Source organism: Kogia breviceps, chromosome 9 (genome assembly GCF_026419965.1).
Source record: "Kogia breviceps isolate mKogBre1 chromosome 9, mKogBre1 haplotype 1, whole genome shotgun sequence".
Lineage (NCBI taxonomy): Eukaryota > Metazoa > Chordata > Mammalia > Artiodactyla > Physeteridae > Kogia > Kogia breviceps.
This window is the reverse complement of record NC_081318.1, coordinates 98,737,038-98,758,476: the sequence shown is the minus strand read 5'-3', so window position 1 is coordinate 98,758,476 and position 21,439 is coordinate 98,737,038. Positions and strand designations below refer to the sequence as shown.

At 36.1% G+C, this 21,439-nt stretch overlaps 1 protein-coding gene and 1 non-coding gene across 4 annotated transcripts in view; one reads left to right on the top strand and one right to left on the bottom strand.

Annotated features, from left to right (window-relative positions):
• PNPLA8 (patatin like phospholipase domain containing 8) overlaps positions 1 to 21,439 on the top strand; it is a 139,239-nt gene that overhangs the window by 96,262 nt on the left and 21,538 nt on the right. For all 3 annotated transcript variants that reach the window (XM_059074802.2, XM_067042870.1, XM_067042869.1), the window contains exons 4-6: positions 1,221 to 1,372; positions 10,570 to 10,664; positions 13,516 to 13,687. In XM_059074802.2, the coding sequence (XP_058930785.1) occupies positions 1,221 to 1,372; positions 10,570 to 10,664; positions 13,516 to 13,687 (419 nt within the window). The remainder of the gene's footprint in view (positions 1 to 1,220; positions 1,373 to 10,569; positions 10,665 to 13,515; positions 13,688 to 21,439) is intronic.
• On the bottom strand, positions 14,382 to 14,511 carry LOC131763102 (small nucleolar RNA SNORA11). The gene has a single exon (XR_009337503.1). It is a non-coding gene; the product is annotated as a small nucleolar RNA SNORA11 (small nucleolar RNA).

The following is a 21,439-nucleotide window of genomic DNA, read 5'->3' as shown; positions in this document are numbered from 1 at the left end:
ACCCAAAGCACTCCAAAAAACCCTTTATGCACCCTTCCAGTCATTATCTTTAAAACGATTGACCAATTTTCTAGCAGTGTACATTAGTTGTACCTCCTTCTTTGTGTTATATAAATGGAATGATACAACATGTGCTCTTTTATGTCTTTTTTTTCCCCCCACTCAACATTATGTTTGTGAGAACCTTCTATATTGATGGGTGTAGTTAAGGAACATTCATTCTCATTGTTATGTGTTCTGTTGTATGAATATAGTGCAATGTATTTATCCATTTTACTACTGGTGGACATTTGGATAGTTTCCAGTTTGGGAATATTTAGGAATGGTGCTTCTCAGATGTATCTTTTGGAAAACGTAAGTCTTCATTTCTTTGGGATATATACCAAAGAGTAGTAGTCCTGCTTATAGAGTATGCCTATTCTCATCTTTAGTGCATACTGCCAAATGGTTTTACAAAGTGCTTATACCAGTTTATACTTTCAGCAGAACTGTATGAGCCTCCTGGTTGTGTTATTTCCTCTCCAATGTTTTGTATCATCATTTTTTTTAGCCATTTTGTTAGATGTTTAGTGATGTTAAATTGTGGCTTTCATTTGTATTTCTCTGGTAACTGAAGTTCAGCAACTTTCCAGTGTTTACTGGCCTTTTGTATACTGCCCTCATGAAGTGCCTATTCCAGGTCTTGCTCATTTTTCTATTGGGTTGACCAGCTTTTTCTTACTGATTTGTTGAATTTCTTTATATATTATGGATGTAAGTTTTTTTATATGTATTGTAACATATGTATATATTATGTACATAGATATTTCTGATAAATATATTCTCCCAGGCTGTGGGTTACCTTTTCACTCTTTCTAATCGCTTTTGAGAAGTAGATATCCTTTTTTTTTTTTTTTTCCTGGCCGCATTGCACAGCATGTGGTATCTTGGTTCCCTGACTAGTGATGGAACCCATGCCCCCTGCAGTGGAAGCACAGAGTCTTAACCACTGGATCACCAGGGAGATCCCAATGAGTAGATATTCTTAATTTTAATATAGTCCAGTTTATAAATATTTTCCTTTATGGTTAGCACTTTGTGTTCTATTTCAGAAATCTTTGCCTGTGCTAAGATCATAAAGATATTATCCTGTGATGACCTGTATGTATTGGTTAAAAATAATCTTACATCTTCACTCTTGATTTGACAAAAGCAACAAAATATCTTTTCTGTCAATATAGGAAAAAATTATTCCATATTTACTACGATTGAGACAAGTTAAGGATGAAACTCTTCAGGCTGCAGTTAGAGAAATTTTGGCCTTAATTGGCTACGTGGATCCAGTGAAAGGAAGAGGAATCCGGATTCTCACAATTGATGGTGGAGGAACAAGGTAAGGCTAGAAAAATGATTTAAAAAAAATTTTTTTTATCGAAGTATAGTTGATTTGCAATGTTGTATTAATTTCTGTTGAAGAGCAAAGCGATTCAGTTATACACATTCTTTTTTATATATTCTTTTCCATTATGGTTTATCAAAGATACTGAGTATAGTTCTCTGTACTATACAGTAGGACCTTGTTGTTTATCCATTTTATATATAATAGCTTACATCTGCTAACTCCAACCTCCCACTCCATCCTCCCCCAACCCCCTTCCGCTTGGCAGCTGCAAGACTGTTCTGTATGTTTGTGAGTCTGTTAGAAAAAATGATTTTTTAAAACTATAGATCCTAAATATTAAAAATAGAACTGCCATGTTATCCAACAATTTCACTTCTGGATATTTATCCAAAGAAAGCAAAACATTAATTTGAAAAGATATGTGTATCTCTAGTGTATTGCAGCATTATTTATAATAACCGAGATATAGAAACAATCTGTGTCCATTGATGGATGAATGGATAAATATGTGATGAATAAAGAATATGTGAGGGATAACTATACACACACACCCAAATATAGGTACTACACACACAGGAATAATACTCAGCCATAAAAAAGAATGAAATCTTGCCATTTGCGACAGCATGGGTGGAACTTGAGGTTATTGTGCTAAGTGAAATAAGTCAGACAGGGAAAGACAAATACCATATGATTTCACTTATGTGGAATCTAAGAAACAAAGCAAACAAAACAAGACAAAACTCAAAGATACAGAGAACAGATTGGTGGTTTTCAGTTGGAAGGGGGATTGGAGGGTGGGAGGAATGGGGAAGGGGCTCAAAAGGTACAAATTTCCAGTTATAAAATAAGTAGGTTATGCGGTTGTAATGTACAGCATAGGGACTGTAGTCAATAATATTGTATTACAAATTTGAAAGTTGCTAAAGTAAATCTTGAATGTTATCATGACAGGAAAAAAATTTTATGACATAGTGATAGATGGTTAATAGGCTTATTGGACTGATCATTTTGCAATACGTACAAATGTTGAATCCTTATGTTGTACACATGAAACTAACACAATGTCATATGCAATTACACTTCAAAAAAAACTATACATCTAGTTCAGTTCTAGGAATTTTTTAAGCTGATTCAGTGTATTTATATCATTATAGAGTCAAATTTTTAAAATAAAACATGAAATTGTTTTTCTTAATTTACTAATTTATAAATCTAAGAACTTATTTTGAACATATACGTGAATTTCCTTTGATTTTTTTTTTTCTTAACATCTTTATTGGAGTATAATTGCTTTACAATGGTGTGTTAGCTTCTGCTGTATAACAGTGAATCAGCTGTACATATACATACATCCCCATATCTCTACCCTCTTGTGTCTCCCTGCCACCCTCCCTATCCCACCCCTCTAGGTGGTCACAAAGCACCAAGCTGATCTCCCTGTGCTATGCAGCTGCTTCCCACTAGCTGTCTGTTTTACATTTGGTAGTGTATATATGTCCATGCCACTCTCTCACTTCATCCCAGCTTATGCTTCCCCCTCCCTGTGTCCTCAAGTCCATTCTTTACATCTGTGTCTTTATTCCTGTCCTGCCCCTAGGTTCTTCAGAACTTTTTTTTTTTTTTGGATTCCATATATATGTGTTAGCCTATGGTATTTGTTTTTGCTCTTTCTGACTTATTTCACTCTGTATGACAGACTCTAGGTCCAGCCACCTCACTACAAATAACTCAATTTCGTTTCTTTTTATGGCTGAGTAATATTCCATTATACATATGTGCCACATCTTCTTTATCCATTCATCTGTTGATGGGCCCTTAGGTTGCTTCCATGTCCTGGCTATTGTAAATAGTGCTGTAATAAACATTGTGGTACATGACTCTTTGAATTATGGTTTTCTTTGGGTATATGCCCAGTAGTGGGATTTCTGGGTCATATGGTAGTTCTATTTATAGTTTTTTAAGGAACCTCCATACTGTTCTCCATAGTGGCTGAATCAATTTACATTCCTACCAACAGTGCCAGAGGGTTCCCTTTCCTCCACACCCTCTCCAGCATTTATTGTTTGTAGAGTTTTAGATGATGGCCTTTCTGACTGGTGTGCGGTGATAACTCATTATAGGTTTGATTTGCATTTCTCTAATGATTAGTGATGTTGAGCATCCTTTCATGTGTTTGTTGGCAATCTGTATATCTTCTTTGGAGAAATGTCTGTTTTGGTCTTCTGCCCATCTTTGGATTGGGTTTTTTGTCTTTTTGATATTGAGCTGCATGAACTGCCTGTAAATTTTAATCCTTTGTCAGTTGCTTCATTTGCAGATACTTTCTCCCATACTGAGGGTTGTCTTTTCCTCTTGTTTATGGTTTCCTTTTCTGTGCAAAAGCTTTTAAGTTTCATTAGGTCCCATTTGTTTATTTTTGTTTTTATTTCCATTTCTCTAGGAGGTGGGTCAAAAAGGATTTTGCTGTGATTTATGTCATAGAGTGTTCTGCCTATGTTTTCCTCTAAGAGTTTGATAATGTCTGGCCTTACATTTATGTCTTTAATCCATTTTGAGTTTATTTTTGTGTATGGTGTTAGGGAGTGTTCTAATTTCATTCTTTTATGTGTAGCTGGCCAGTTTTCCCAGCACCACTTATTGAAGAGGCTGTCTTTTCTCCATTATGTATTCTTGGCTCCTTTATGAAAAATAAAGTGACCATATTTTTATGGTGGGTTTATCTCTGGGCTTTCTATCCTGTTCCGTTGATCCATATTTCTGTAATTGTGCAAGTACCATACTGTCTTGATTACTGTAGCTTTGTAGTATAGTCTGCAGTCCAGGAGCCTGTTCCTCCAGCTCCATTTTTCTTTCTCAGTATTGCTTTGGCTCTTCAGGGTCTTTTTTGTTTTCATACAAATTGTGAAATTTCTTGTTCTAGTTCTGTGAAAAATGCCATTGGTAGTTTGATAGGGATTGCATTGAATCTGTAGATTGCTTTGGGTATTATAGTCATTTTCATGATGTTGATTCTTCTAATCCAAGAACATGGTACATCTCTCCATCTGTTGGTATTATCTTTAATTTCTTTCATTAGTGTCTTATAGTTTTCTGCATACAGGTCTTTTGTCTCCTTAGGTAGCTTTTATTCCTAGGTATTTTATTCTTTTTGTTGCATGGCAGATGGGATTGTTTCCTTAATTTCTCTCAAGATTTTTCATCATTAGTGTATAGGAATGCAAGAGATTTCTGCACATTAATTTTGTATCCTGCTACTTTACCAGTTTCGTTGAATAGCTCTACTAGTTTTCTGGTAGCATCTTTAGGATTCTCTATGTGTAGTATCACATCATCTGCAAAAGTGACAGCTTTACTTCTTCTTTTCCAATTTGTATTCTTTTTATTTCTTTTTCTTCCCTGATTGCTGTGTCTAAAACTTCCTAAACTATGTTGAATAATAGTGGTGAGAGTGGAGAACCTTGTCTTGTTCCTGATCTTAGAGGAAATGTTTTCAGTTTTTCACCATTGAGAACGATGTTGGCTGTGGGTTTGTCATATATGGCCTTTACTATGTTGAGGTAAGTTCCCTCTATGCCTACTTTCTGGAGGGTTTTTATCATAAATGGGTGTTGAATTTTGTCAAAAGCTTTTTCTGCATCTATTGAGATGATCATATGGTTTTTCTTCTTCAGTTTGTTTATATGGTTTATCCCGTTGATTGATTTGCGTATATTGAAGAATCCTTGCATTTCTGGGGTAAACCCCGCTTGATCATGGTATATGATCCCTTTAATGTGCTGCTGGATTCTGTTTGCTAGTGTTTTTTTGAGGATTTTTGCATCTATGTTCATCAGTGATATTGGCCTGTAGTTTTCTTTCTTTGTGACATCTTTGTCTGGTTTTGGTATCAGGGTGATGGTGGCCTCGTAGAATGAGTTTGGGAGTGTTCCTCCCTCTGCTATATTTTGAAAGAGTTTGAGAAGGATAGGTGTTAGCTCTTCTGTAAATGTTTGATAGAATTCGCCTGTGAAGCCATCTGGTCCTGGTCTTTTGTTTGTTGGAAGATTTTTAATCATAGTCTCAATTTCATTGCCTGCTTATATTTTCTATTTCTTCCTGGTTTAGTCTCGGAAGGTTGTGCTTTTCTAAGAATTTGTCCATTTCTTCCAGGTTGTCCATTTTATTGGCATATAGCTGCTTGTAGTAATCTCTCAGGATCCTTTGTATTTCTGTAGTGTCAGTTGTTACTCTCCTTTTTCATTTTTAATTCTATTGATTTGAGTCTTCTCCCTTTTTTTCTTAATGAGTCTGGCTTATGGTTTATCAATTTTGTTCATTTTCTCAAAGAACCAGCTTTTAGTTTTATTGATCTTTGGTATTGTGTCCTTCATTTTCATTTATTTCTGATCTGATCTTTATAATTTCTTTCCGTCTGCTAACTTTGGGGGTTTTTTGTTCTTCTTTCTCTAATTGCTTTAGGTGTAAGGATAGGTTGTTTATTTGAGATGTTTTTTGTTTCTTGAGGTGGGATTGTATTGCTCTAAACTTCCCTCTTAGAACTGCTTTTGCTGCATCCCATAGGTTTTGGGTCATCGTGTTTTCATTGTCATTTGTTTGTAGGTATTTTTGGATTTCCTCTTTGATTTCTTCAGTGATCCCTTGGGTATTTAGTAGTGTATTGTTTAGCCTCCATGTGTTTGTATTTTTTACAGATTTTTTTCCTGTAATTGATATCTAGTCTCATAGCGTTGTGGTCGGAAAAGATACTTGATATGATTTCAGTTTTCTTAAATTTACCAAGACTTGATTTGTGACCCAAGATCCTGGAGAATGTTCCGTGAGCACTTGAGAAGAAAGTGTATTCTGTTGTTTTGGATGGAATGTCTTATAAATATCCATTAAGTCCATCTTGTTTAATGTATCATTTAAAGCTTGTGTTTCCTTATTTATTTTCATTTTGGACGATCTGTCCATTGGTGAAAGTGGGTTGTTGTTAAAGTCCTCTACCATGATTGTGTTACTGTCGATTTCCCCTTTTATGGCTGTTAGCTTTTGCCTGATGTATTGAGGTGCTGCTATGTTTGGTGCATAAATATTTATAATTGTTATATCTTCTTCTTGGTTTGATCCTTATGTAGTGTTCTTCTTTGTCTCTTGTTATAGTCTTTATTTTAAAGTCTATTTTGTCTGATAGGAGAATTGCTGCTCCAGCTTTCTTTTGATTTCCATTTGCATGGAATATCTTTTTCCATCCCCTCACTTTCAGTCTGTATGTGTCCCTAGGTCTGAAGTGGGTCTCTTGTAGACAACATATATATGGGCCTTGTTTTTGTATCCAATCAGCCAGCCTGTGTCTTTTGGTTGAAGCATTTAATCCATTTAATTTAATTATCGATATGTATGTTCCTGTTACATTTTGTTAATTGTTTTGGGTTTATTATTGTAGGTCTTTTCCTTCTCTTGTGTTTCCTGCCTACAGAAGTTCTTTTAGCCTTTGTTGTAAAGCTGGTTTGGTGGTGCTGAATTGTCTGAGCTTTTGCTTGTCTATAAAGGTTTTAATTGCTCTGTCAAATCTCAATGAGATCCTTGCTGGGTAGAGTAATCTTGGTTATAGGTTTTTCCCTTTCATCGCTTTAAATATGTCCTGCCACTCCCTTCTGGCTTGCAGAGTTTCTGCTGAAAGTCAGCTGTGAACCTTATGGGGATTCCTTTGTATGTTATTTTGGTGTTTTTCGCTTGCTTCTTTTAATATTTTTTCTTTTTATTTAATTTTTGAGAGTTTGATTAATATGTGTCTTGGCGTGTTTCTCTTTGGATTTATCCTATATGGGACTCTCTGCGCTTCCTGGAGTTGATTGACTATTTGGTTTCCCATATTAGGGAAGTTTTCAACTATAATCTCTTCAGATATTTTCTCAGTAGCTTTCTTTTTCTCTTCTTCATCTGGGACCCCTGTAATTTGAATGTTGGTGCATTTAATTTTATCCCAGAGGTCTCTGGGACTGTCCTCTATTCTTTTCATTCTGTTTTCTTTATTCTGGTCTGCAGTAGTTATTTCCACTATTTATTTTTCAGGTTAACTTATCCGTTCTTCTGCCTCAGTTATTCTGCAGTTGATTCCTTCTAGAGAATTTTTAGTTTCATTTATTGTGTTGTTCATCATTGTTTGTTTGCTCTTTAGTTCTTCTGGGTCTTTGTTATACGTTTCCTGTATTTTCTCCATTCTATTTCCAAGATTTTGGATCATCTTTACTATCATTACTCTGAATTATTTTTCAGATAGACTGCCTATTTCCTCTTCATTTGTTTGGTCTTGTTTGTTTTTACCTTGCTCCTTCATCTGCTGTGTGTTTCTGTGTCTTTTCATTTTGCTTCACTTACTGCATTTGTGGTCCCCTTTTCGCAGGCTGCAGGTTCATAGTTGCCATTGTTTTTGGTGTCTGCCCCCAAGTGACTATGGTTGGTTCAGTGGCTTGTGTAGCCTTCCTGGTGGAGGGGACTGGTCCCTGTGTTCTGGTGGATGAGTCTGGGTCTTGTCTTTCTGGTGGGCAGGACCGCATCTGGTGGTGTGTTTTGGGGTGTCTGTGACCTTATTATGATTTTAGGCAGCCTCTCTGCTAATGGATGGGGTTGTGTCCCTGTCTTGTAGTTGTTTGGCGTAGGATGTCCAGCACTGTAGCTTGCTGATTGTTGCATGGAGCTGGGTCTTAGCATTGAGATGGAGATCTCTGGGAGAGCTTTTGCTGTTTTATGTTATGTAGAGTCAGGAGGTCTTTGGTGGGCCAATGTCCTGAAGTTGGCTCTCCCACCTCAGAGGCACAGGCCTGACACCCAGCCAGAGCACCAAGACCCTGTCAGCCACATGGATACTGTTATCCTAAAACAAACATTTAGTTTGGTCTTTTCAGACGTTTTCTGTAGTTTAGGACAGTTTATCAACTATGATTCTCTTAAAATCTTGGCAGTGTTCTGTAATATTAGTTTTCTTTTATTGTATTTATCTTACCCATATGTATCAGTCAACTAGTAATAAAGTGATTGTTAGAAAAGGAGCCTATGGCAGTAACTTCCTGACTCCCTACATTTTCTCACAGATGCCAAGCTCAGAAAGAGATAATTTCACCATTAGGCTCCCTTCTTACTAATTGCAGTCCATCCATGCTTCCTATTCGGTCTTAGTTTGTCTAGTTCCTTATTTGTTGGTTAGATGATTTGGCTTCATTTCATGAACCTTTCCCCCTAAAATTTCTAGCTTGTGTTCCAGTTCCCTGCCATCTCTGCTCTTCCCTTAAGAGACAACAACTAGAAAAACAAAAATGTATTATTGAGTAGTAATTGGTGCTATGAAGAAATGTAAAGCAAAGTAAAGGGATAGAGAGTAACAGTGCTGTTACTCTCTAAAGAGTGATCATGCCTATGAGTTTTTGAAAAAATAACAGTTGAGAAGAGATCTGAAATAAGAACATGGAAGAACATTCAAATGTCTGTTTAGAGTGAGGGAGCTATATAGTGAAAAGAGATCTGTGATCCATAAGTAATACTTGATTTCATAGAATAGGGGTTTTATTAGTCATACAGGGAGGAAATTAGAGTGAAGATATTTGGGAAAATCTCGAGGCTGGTTAGGGTGAAGGTGGGGTTAGATCTGTGATTCTCCACTGGAGGTGATATTGCCCTTTCGAGAATATTTGTCTGTGTCTGGAGACATTTTTAGTTGTGACAATTGGGGGATTGCTACTTACATTTAGTGAGGAGAGGATAGTTGTGCTAAATATCCTTCAATGCCTAGGACAGTCCCTACAACAAAAGATTACCTGGCCCACAATGTCAGTGGTGCTGCTGTTGGGAAACCTCAGTTTAGGGGACTATGAGAAAGCAGCCAGAATGGGAAATTGGTCTTGAAAGGAGTAAGGTAAGAAGGCTCGTGAGGAAGAACCCATATCTTAACGTTTCTTTTGTCTCCGAGAGCCTGGTACAGTGTTAGTCATGTAGAATCAACCTAGCAATAATATTTATTTTAAAATTTGTCCTGAACTAATTTATAAATACTGCATTTTAAAATCGTTTCCTTCTGGCTTATACAAGTGAAACTTGGGAGGAAAAAAAAAGAAAAATATAAAGAAAAACAAACCAAATGAAACAATCATAGCTCACAATTCCAAGGTTATTTTCACTATTTTGATTTATTTCTTCAAATATATTTTTCTATTTGAACATATACATGTGCATGTTTTATTTCCTTTTCATAAGATAATGGAGGGCACACTGTTAAATGTGTTTTATCCAGCATGATCTTTAATTCTTCATGTCTCACATTAAAAATACATTGAATTCACAGTGTATCACCCTCATAAGCCATCTTTTCTTCTCTGACCGCTCTTCAAATTCACATTACTTCTGGCAATTAAAAAAAAAATCTGTATCTTTCATTTTCTATGAAAACATCTTAACGATGTTTTCTGGTAACTTTGTGCTCATAGTATCAAAGCACAATTTGACGCTCTATATTTTATTTTGTGCTGCCTGACTAATACTGTGTTCTCTGCTCCACGCCTTGTATTGGGATTAGAACTTTTCATTATGTCTGTATATCCCCCAGTATTAAGGATTTTCCAGCACCTCCTGCACCTCCTAGGCTGTTTCATCTTTCACATTCCATCATGAAGCTACTTGCTGCCTTTGTCAAGAGTCCAGAAATGAACAGTCAGAACATAAATGAATATTCTTAGTGCAAAGCCTTGTTTTGAGGTAGTTGAAAGTTTTTTTTAAATGAATAAACACAAGAAAGCTTAAAAGTATGACTAGTAAAATACATGAAATGTATAGAAGCACAGGTAACCAACCACATTGGTAAGTGGAGAAATCCAGTACGTGGCACCCCACAACTGGCGAGTGGAAGTTTGAAGGAATTTCCACAGTTGGAGTGTTTGATAAAATATTTTACATTGCCATATCTTTGTTGTCTTATTTAAAGAGATACTAGTGTAAATTGAAAATGTGGTGCCATGACACAGGTTTTAACACCATTATTTAGATATAGATTTTCAAAAGTGATCCAGAAACCTTTGTCAGTTTTAACTGATGCTAATTTATATTATTAGTTTTCATGTTAGCATATAAGCTAGGAAACCAAAGTTTGTTTTATTCAATAGTTTAACTTTCCTTAAAACAAGAATTCTCATTGTTGCCTTTTATTTTTCCTACAGGGGTGTGGTTGCTCTTCAGACCCTACGAAAATTAGTTGAACTTACTCAGAAGCCAGTTCATCAACTCTTTGATTACATTTGTGGTGTAAGCACAGGTGATTGTTATTACCATGTGGAAGTGGTGCATCCCAGCAGTGCATTAAGAAAAATAACATTAAGCACTCAAGTGTCAGATCCTGGTCATTTCCTGAAATGATGGATCTTAGTTTCATGTTTTGATGATGAATAGACCTTTGATTTGCTTAATGAACTTTTTAAAATGTTTATTGGGAATAAGTTAATATTCAGAAGTAGATTTTAGCATGCTTTTCTAATATGGTTTAAATAAGCCACGGTGACAAGTGTAAATTATGAATTACCACCTTATGGTATAGTCACCTGAAGGAAAGTAGCAAAGTGATAGGTACTCAAATTGTGCTTGAACAAACAGAACATTAAGGATGGATAAGATTTTACTTTCTTTTGAAAGGTATCCCTCTGTGAGGAAATTGCTTCTTATATCCTTTTTTGTCTGGTTGTTTGAAACCAAAAGGATAAATGTGAGAATCTGTGTTTTTAAAAGCTTTTTAATATTGCTAGTCGACGTACATTTAAAATTCTAGTTTCATGCTTGTGTAGAAGAAATTGGCAACTTAGAATATGATTGCTTCTGAATAATTTTCTAGTTTTCCCTGACTCACCAACAGTTAAATTTTTGTTTTGCTTTTCTGTTTGTTTCGTTTTTCTATTTCTTACATCACCTCTCTCACCCATGCATCACCTGCATCCTCCAGGGTGTACATGAAGCCTCTCAGGGTACCTATAGCTATTGCTTACCTCCCAGGTAACACTCAAGGACTGTTAGCATTGCAGATCCCTGCTGTACATTTTACTATTTGGCCTGATAATTTCTCACTTTACGTTAGTTTATCTTCATAGACTTTTCTATTTTTTCTCATTCTTTGGAATTATAATAGTAGACCTAAAGACTACCAGCAACAAAATCAAATGATTTCTCTACATTCTCTGTGTCAAGTATGACAGATATTCCCAAAGGGCACGTTAATTGATGCTCCATTATGAAAACTAAACGAGAGCAGTTGTAGGGGTAATTCAGAAGTATAAAGAATCGGTGATTCCTGTGATGTTCCACTGAGCAGTGATTCCTCAAGATGATAGCAGATTTGGAAAAGGTTGGGTTAAAGACAGTTAAAACAGGTTTCTTTACAGAGGGACTTCTGAGATCTTCTAGCATGTTAAAAATGCCTTGTGACTCTCAGGATAGGAAAATAACATGTATATCCCCAATTGATATAACTATGGACATTTTTCTTAAAGGGGCCTTCACAGTGCAAGTGTTCTTGGTATTTTTTCCTGGAGCTGTTAACCCTGGCCATTTCTGTTAAATTTTGGAATGGTCCTAGCAGTTGAAACCTTCAAACATATCTACAAGCTAACTTCTTGCTTTGGCACCATTGTTAGTAGGTGGGTGCTCAGTGAAGAGAATTGTAAACCAGAGATTCATCTACCGACTAGAGTATTTGTTTATGTAATATGTACGTTTCTGCACTTATCACAATATATCTTTTCCATTGTGTCTTCTAGCTTACTTTAACCTTAACTTATAATATAGTGCTTATAATTCTCCTTTCTTTTAACCACTTTGTATATTCTAATGTAGAGATTTTGTTTGCACACTTAGTGTGTGTGTGTTTGTTTTGGCTGCGTTGGGTCTTTGTTGCGACCCATGAGATCTTAGTTGCGGCATGCAGGCTCTTCATTGTGGCTTCTCTCTAGTTGTGGTGTGCAGGCTCAGTAGCTGCAATGTGCAGGCTCTCTAGTTGTGGCACGCGGGCTCTAGACTGCACAGGTTTAGTTGGCCCGCAACACGTGGGATCTTTGTTCCCTGACCAGGGATCGAATGCACGTCCCATACATTGGAAGGTGGATTCTTAACTACTGGACCACCAAGGAAGTCCCTGCACATTTAGTTTTTATAGAGTTAAAAATATATATTTAGTTTAAGGGTAATAATGTCCTTAACCATTCAGTAAAATTCAGTTTTTTAATATCTGTTCATCTTTATAGTAGCTCTTCTTAAAAGCAACTTAATTTTTTTTTGGCAAGTTATTTCTTGTGTTAATTAAACATTTTCTGCAAATTGATAAGTAACAATTTCTATCATATAGTTATGCCATACAATGTATTTTAAAACAAGCTGACTTATCTTTTACTAGAACAAGACTAAAGATAATAAAATATATAAAATATTTAAAATACATTATAATAGTGATTTCCTGTTTTTTACATTGTTCGTTATCTTAATGTAAGCAGTGATGCCCTACAGGTCTTCGCCCTTACCACCCTCTCCCGGTCACTCAGAGCGTTCTTCTCCCCTTTTCCTCCTTAGTTCAGGGCTACGCCAGTTAGGTACACTAGGTGGCAGTGTGTCCTATCAAGTGCAGCTAGGGTATGCAGTTCAGCTGTTTAAAAAGACATCCCAGAGACGTTCCCAGGACCAACCTGAAGGACTAATCATTTTAATGAATTGGTAAGTTGTCAAATATACTGTGTTCTCTGACTAAAACTAAGGAATTTATTAAGGTTAGAAAGGACATTATCTACCATGGTATCTTAATTATAATTTAATTTAATGCAAAACAACACATTTTTATATATTTTTAAATTATCATCATCATCAGTGGTTAGTATTTATTGAATCCTCATTGAGGCCTGGTAATGCCCTTTACGTGTGTTATCCCAGTGTTATAAGAACATGTAAATTTTAGTTACCGTTATTATCTTTATAGATGAAGAAAATTGGGGCTCTGGGAGGTTAAGTAGTTTGTCTCAGGTGACACAGTTAAAAAGTATCAAAGCTAGAGCTTTAACCAAGTCTGTGACTCAGGAGATCTTACAAGTACTATAATGGCAGTGCTGATAAAAACTAAGGATTCTTTCTTTCAGGTGCTATATTAGCATTCATGTTGGGATTGTTTCATATGCCCCTGGACGAATGTGAGGAACTTTATCGAAAATTGGGATCAGATGTGTTTTCACAAAATGTCATTGTTGGAACAGTCAAAATGAGTTGGAGCCATGCATTTTATGACAGTCAAACGTGGGAAAACATTCTTAAGTAAGTTGTACTTTTTCTTTTTTTTTTGAGATTAATTTGTGCTTTTATTTGCCAGTATAACTACAGTAGCCTGCAAATTTTTTTAATCTAAAAGGTAGATTTTTACATCACAATCCAGCAAACACACATATATAATATGTATACATATATAAAAGTAAAACAAAAGTTTTGCCAAAAATGTCTACCCGAGTGTTAATTCTTTTTAAGACTTTTTTTTTTTTTTAACCAAGGCTGAACTGCACTGACACATCATAATCACCAAAGTCCCTAGTTCATCTTAGGGTTCACTTTATAAAGTGAATAGTGTTGCACATTCTATGTCTTTGGATGAAAGTATGATGACATAAAATCATTATAATGTCATAAAGAGTATTTTCGCTGCTCATAAAGACTTCTGTACTATATGTATTCATCTCCCCTCTCCCCCCAAACTCCTGGCAACCATTGATCTTTTTATTGTCTCCATTGTTTGGCCTTTTCCAGAATGGCATATAGTTGGAATCTGTTTTTCTTTTTTCCTTGAAGAGAGGGGTTCAAAGCCTTTATGCCTGTAAGACCCCTCATGGCTCACATACACATGGACCAGACAGGCTCTAGGTGGCAGTCTCCCCCACTAAATACAGTAGCTTTCCTTCCAGTACTGAGCCCTGTCCCACCGGTCCTGCCCAGCAGCCACGTGGAGGTGCAGGGGGACACGTGTTGGGTATTTGTTCACAGGAAGGCCACAACTTTTGTGCCCCTTGTCACAATGAACCCAGATTCCTGTCGGGCGTGTTGTAAACAAACAAGCCATTTCTTCACACCCCCTGCTCTGAGCACACCCCATGTACTTATTCTTTTTAAAAATGTCTTGATTTATATTTGAACAATGCAGAAAAATATAAAGAAGAATACTAAATTATTGATCTCACTAATTAAAGATAACTACTGTTTCGGTGAATTGTATTCTTTTCACTATTTTCTTGGGTTCACATGTTTGAGATTTGCATGTAAAAGTTGAAATTGTCTTTTAAAAAATTGAGAACACATTGTATATAGGACATGTTTGCACCTGTTGTTTTTCCTGAACATACAGTTGCCCCTAGGTATCCGTGAGGGATTGGTGCCAGGACCTCCGAGAGTACCAAAATCCACAGGTGCTCAAGGGCCTTATTTAAAATGATGTAGTAGTATTAGTCTTTCTTAAGTCATTAACAAGTATTCTTCTAAAAGATTTAATAATTTTTAAACATTTTCTTCCAAAATATTACAGAGCCTTTATACTCACTTTCTAAAAATATAAGCATAAAATAGAAACTTAAAATCACCCACAATCTTGTTTAGAGCTGTAGACTTTGCAGTATGTTTTCTTCTAATTTTTTTTCCTAGACTATGTACATTTTCATATGTTTTATATGGTAGAAATTATATTGTAGTTATAATTTTCTATCTTTTCCCCTTTTTCGACTTTAGGAAAATTTCTTGACAAATTTTTAAAAGACTACACTGCATTCTGCAGTGCCATATTTTCTTAACTGTTTATATTTGGGACGTTTATGTTATTTCTGATTTTTTGTGATCCTGAACAATGCTATGGTAGGAAAATTTACATTTCTGCCCACACTTCAGAATGTATCAGTAGGTCAGTTTATAAGAAGCATAATTATTAGGTCAATGTTGATGGCTTTTAAAAATAATCATTATAGGGCTTCCCTGGTGGCGTAGTGGTTGAGAATCCGCCTGCCGATGCAGGGGACACGGGTTCGTGCCCTGGTCCGGGAAGATCCCACATGCCGCGGAGCAACTAAGCCTGTGAGCCATGGCCACTGAGCCTGTGCGTCCGGAGCCTGCGCTCCGCAACGGGAGAGGCCACAACAGTGAGAGGCCCGCGTATCACAAAAAAAAAAAAAAAAAAAAAAAAAATCATTATATAGGAAATAGAGAATATGTAAAGAAAACAGTGAAAATAGCTTATAATCCTACCAAGAACTAAAGCACTATTAACATGGTGATGTACATTTTTCTAGAATTTCTTGGAGATAAATAAGTATATGTGTATGTGAGGTTGTGACTGTGTGTTCGTATTCATCCCCTTCACAAAATTGGGATAATAATGCACGTGTAGTTTTGTATCTCGCATTTTCACTTAGCATTTTATCATGATTGGTTTCCTATGTTGTTAAATATTTTTTGAGATAATTTTAAAAAAAATTTCTTTGGTTGCGCTGGGTCTTAGTTATGGCAGGCGGGCTCCTTAGTTGTGGCAGGCGGGCTTCTTAGTTGCAGCTCTCTGGCTCCATTACTCATGGCATGTGGGCTCCGTAGTTGCAGCAGGCAGGCTCCTTAGTTGTGGCATGCAGACTCTTAGTTGCAGCATGCATGTGGGATCTAGTTCCCTGACCAGGGATCAAACCTGGCTGGGCCCCCTGCGTTGGGAGCACAGAGTCTTAACCACTGCACCACAAGGGAAGTCCCATAAGATGTGTTTTAATGGTTGTTTGCTCTCCATTTTATGGATGTACTATTTTTTATTTAACAAATTCCCTAGTGGAAAAAGGATATTTCAGATATTTTTCCCATTCAAAATAAAGTTTAGGTGGATATCTTACATCTCTACTTCAATCTCTGCTTATATATTTAAGGTAAACTTGTTGAGTGAAATTTTGGGTCAGAAAGTAGACATGTTTTAAGAAATCATGTTTTAGATAGATAGATAGATAGATAGATGTATATACCTGAATTGTGCTTCCACACACTTGTCCCAGCCGACCCCCCAACATCAGTTTGTGTTTCCATTTCATAAAATACTTACGAACACCAGACATTTTAATTTTTAGAACTTTGTCAGTCTGAGAGATCTTTATACTGTTATTTACAATTTGCATCACTTTGGTTATTGATGAGTTTGAACAGTTTTTTTTTTGTTTGTTTCTTTTTTTTTCTTTTTTGTGTGCGAATTTCAAGAGCATAATATTTGCTCCTTTTCCTACCAGGGCATTCATTGCTCACTATATTGTAAATGTCTTAACCGTTTGTTGATATATTGAAAACATGCTTTTTAGTTAAAAACATTTTTTTAATGTGGAGGAGTTTGAAGTCTTCATTTGTCAGATCTCTTCCTTTAATTTTGAACTTTGCTTTAATATTTAGGAAGTCTTTTCTACCTTGAAATCACATAAATCTTTATATTATTTTCTAGTCCTAAGGCTTAATTAAGCTTTTTTTTTTAGGTCTTGATTAAGTCTCATGATTCTGTGGTTTGACTGGACATTTCTTCTGGTCGTGTCTAAACTCACTCATGGTTACTGGCAGCCAGCAGGCAGGTCAGCTGAGATGGCTGGGACAGCTGGTCTCTTGTGCTGGGCTTCATCCCATCTCATGGTGGTCTCAGAGTTCCAGTTCGGGCAAGCCTCAGTGCCTGAGGACTTACCAAGCCTCAGTTTAGTGGCATATTTGCTGATGTCCTATTGACCAAAGCCACTCAGACCCAGGGTCTGTGTGGAAAGGGACTGTATACAAGGGTGTGGAAATCAGCAAGTGTGATTCAGTGGGGGCCTTGTTGTTATGCTTTACCATGCCCACTCCGTGGCCTTTTTTGTCATTTTTTGTCTTCATTGTTTATTGAGAACATTTTTATATTTTTTCCTGTGATAATGATTTTGTGTTATTATAGGGACGCTGTTTTTTTTAAGATTATAGTAGCTTTATTCTTTTTTTTAAATTTAATTTTATTTATTTTTTTATACAGCAGGTTCTTATTAGTCATCAATTTTATACACATCAGGGTATACATGTCAATCCCAATCGCCCAATTCATCACACCAGCACCCCACCACTTTCCCCCCTTGGTGTCCATACGTTTGTTCTCTACATCTGTGTCTCAATTTCTGCCCTACAAACCAGTTCATCTGTACCATTTTTCTAGGTTCCACATATATGCGTTAATATACGATATTTGTTTTTCTCTTTCTGACTTACTTCACTCTGTATGACAGTCTCTAGGTCCATCCATGTCTCTACAAATGACCAAACTTCATTCCTTTTTATGGCTGAGTAATATTCCATTGTATATATGTACCACATCTTCTTTATCCATTCGTCTGTTGTTGGGCATTTAGGTTGCTTCCATGTCCTGGCTATTGTAAATAGTGCTGCAGTGAACATTCAGGTGCATGTGCCTTTTTGAATTATGGTTTCTCTGGGATTGCTGGGTCATATGGTAATTCTATTTTTAGCTTTTTCAAGGAACCTCCATACTGTTCTCCATAGTGGCTGTATCAATTTACATTCCCAAAAACAGTGCAAGAGGGTTCCCTTTTCTCTAGACCCTCTCCAGCATTTGCTTTTTGTAGATTTTCTGATGATGGCCATTCTAACTGGTGTGAGGTGTTACCTCACTGTAGTTTTGATTTGTGTTTCTCTAATAATTAGTGATGTTGAGCAGCTTTTCATGTGCTTCTTGGCCATCTGTATGTCTTCTTTGGGGAAATGTCTATTTAGGTCTTCTGCCCATATTTGGATTGGGTTGTTTGTTTTTTTAATATTGAGCTGCATGAGCTGTTTATATATTTTGGAGATTAATCCTTTGTCCATTGATTTGTTTGCAAATATTTTCTCCCATTCTGAGGGTTGTCTTTTCATTTTGTTTGTAGTTTCCTTTGCTGTGGAAAAGCTTTGAAGTTTCATTAGGTCCCATTTGTTTATTTTTGGTTTTATTTCCATTACTCTAGGAGGTGGATCAAAAAAGATCTTGCTGTGATTTATGTCAGAGAGTGTTCTTCCTGTGTTTTCCTATAAGAATTTTGTACTGTCTGGTCTCACATTTAGGTCTCTAATCCATTTTCAGTTTATTTTTGTGTGTGGTGTTAGGGAGTGTTCTAATTTCATTCTATTACATGTAGCTGTCCAGTTTTCCTAGCACCACATATTAAAGAGACTGTCTTTTCTCCATTGTATATCCTTGCCTCCTTTGTCATAGATTAATTGACCATAGGTGCATGGGTTTATCTCTGGGCTTTCTGTCCTGTTCCAGTGATATGCATTTCTGTTTTCGTGCCAGTACAATATTGTCTTGATCACTGTTGCTTTGTAGTATAGTCTGAAGTCAGGAAGTCTGATTCCTCCAGCTCCAATTTTTTCCCTCAAGACTGCTTTGGCTATTCGTGGTCTTTTGTCTCCATACAAATTTTAAGATTTTTTGTTCTAGTACTGTAAAAAATGTCATTGGTAGTCTGATAGGGATTGCATTGAATCTGTAGATTGCTCTGGGTAGTATAGTCATTTTCACAATATTGATTCTTTCAATCCAGCAACATGGTATATCTCTCTATCTGTTGGTATCATCTTTAATTTCTTTCATCAGTGTCTTACAGTTTTCTGCATACAGGTCTTTTGTCTCCCTAGGTAGGTTTATTCCTAGGTATTTTATTCTTTTTTTTGCAATGGTAAAAAGGAGTGTTTCCTCAATTTTTCTTTCAGATTTTTTGTGATTAGTGTGTAGGAATGCAAGAGATTTCTGTGCATTAATTTTGTATCCTGCAACATTACCATATTCATTGATTAGCTCTAGTAGCTTTCTGTTGGCATCTTTAGGATTCTCTATGTATAGTACCATGTCATCTGCAAACAGTGACAGTTTTACTTCTTCTTTTCCAATTTGTATTCCTTTTATTTCTTTTTCTTCTCTGATTGCCGTGGCTAGGACTTCCAAAACTATGTTGAATAATAGTGGCGAGAGTGGACATCCTTGTCTTGTTCCTGATCTTAGAGGAAATGCTTTCAGTTTTTCACCATTGAGAATGATGTTTGCTATGGGTTTTGTTGTAGACGGCCTTTATTTTGTTCAGGTAGGTTCCCTCTGTCCATTTTCTGGAGAGTTTTTATCGTAAATGGGTGTTGAATTTTGTCAAAAGCTTTTTCTGCGTCTGTTGAGGTGATCATGTGGGTTTTATTCTTCAGTTTGTTAATATGGTGTATCACATTGATTGATTTGCATACATTGAAGAATCCTTGCATCCCTGGGATAAATCCAACTTGATCACGGTGTATCATCCTTTTAATGTGTTGTTGTATTCTGTTTGTTAGTATTTTGTTGAGGATTTTTGCATCTATATGTATCAGTGATACTGGTCTGTAATCTCCATTTTTTGTAGTATCTTTGTCTGGTTTTGATATCAGGGTGATGGTGGCCACAGAATGAGTTTAGCAGTGTTCCCTCCCCTGCAATTTTTTGGAAGAGTTTGAGAAAGATGGGTGTTAGCTCTTCTCTAAATGTTTGATAGAATTCACCTGTGAAGCCATCTGGTCCTGGACTTTTGTTTGTTGGAAGATTTTTAATCACAGTTTCAATTTCATTACTTGTGATTGGTCTGTTAATGTTTCCTATTTCTTCCTGATTCAGTCTTGGTTGGAAGGTTATACCTTTCTAAGAATTTGTCCATTTTTTCCAGGTTGTCCATTTTATTGGCATAGAGTTGCTTGTAGAAGTCTCTTAGGATACTTTGTATTTCTGCAGTGTCTGTTATAACTTCCCCTTTTTCATTTTTCATTTTATTGATTTGAGTCCTCTCCCTCTTTTTCTTGATGAGTCTGGCTAACGGTTTATCAATTTTTGTTTATCATCTCAAAGAACCAGCTTTTAGTTTTATTGATCTTTGCTATTTGTTTCTATTTCATTTATTTCTACTCTGATCTTTATGATTTCTTTTCTTCTAACTTTGGGCTTTGTTTGTTTTTCTTTCTCTAGTTCCTTTAGGTGTAAGGTTAGATTGTTTATTTGAGATTTTTCTTGTTTCTTGAGATAGGCTTGTATTGCTATAACCTTCCCTCTTAGAACTGCTTTTGCTGCATCCCATAGGTTTTGGATTGTTGTGTTTTCGTTGTAATTTGTCTCTAGGTATTTTTTTATTTCCTCTTTGATTTCTTCAGTGATCTCTTGGCTATTTAGTAACATATTGTTTAGTCTCCAGGTGTTTGTGTTGTTTACTATTTTTCCTCTGTAATTGATTTCTAATCTCATAGTGTTGTGGTCAGAAAAGATGCTTGGTGTGATTTCAATTTTCTTACATTTCTAAGGCTTGATTTGTGACCAAAGATGTGATCTGTCCTGGAGATTGTTCCATGTGCACTTGAGAAGGAAGTGTAATCTGCTATTTTTGGATGGAATGTCCTATAAATATCAATTAAATCTATCTGGTCTATTGTGTCATTTAAAGCTTGTGTTTCCTTATTAATTTTCTGTTTGGATGATGTGTCCATTGGTGTAAGTGAGGTGTTAATGTCCCCCACTATTATTGTGTTGCTGTCGATTTCCTCTTTTATAGCCATTAGCAGTTGCCTTATGTATTGAAGTGTTCCTATGTTGGCTGCATATATATTTATAATTGTTATATCATCTTCTTGGATTGATCCCTTGATCATTTTGTAGTGTCCTTCCTTGTCTCTTGTAACATTCTTTATTTTAAAGTCTATTTTATCTGATATGAGTATTGCTACTCCAATTTCTTTTGATTTTCATTCGCATGGAATATCTTTTTCTGCCCTCTCACTTTCAGTCTATATGTGTCCCTTGGTCTGAAGTGGGTCTCTTGTAGACAGCATATATATGGGTCTTGTTTTTGTATCCATTTAGCAAGCCTGTGTCTTTTGTTTGGAGCATTTAATCCATTCACGTTTAAGGTAATTATTGATATGTATGTTTCTATTACCATTTTCTTAATTGTTTTGGGTTGTTTTTGGAGGTCCTTTTCTTCTCTTGTGTTTCCCACTTAGAGA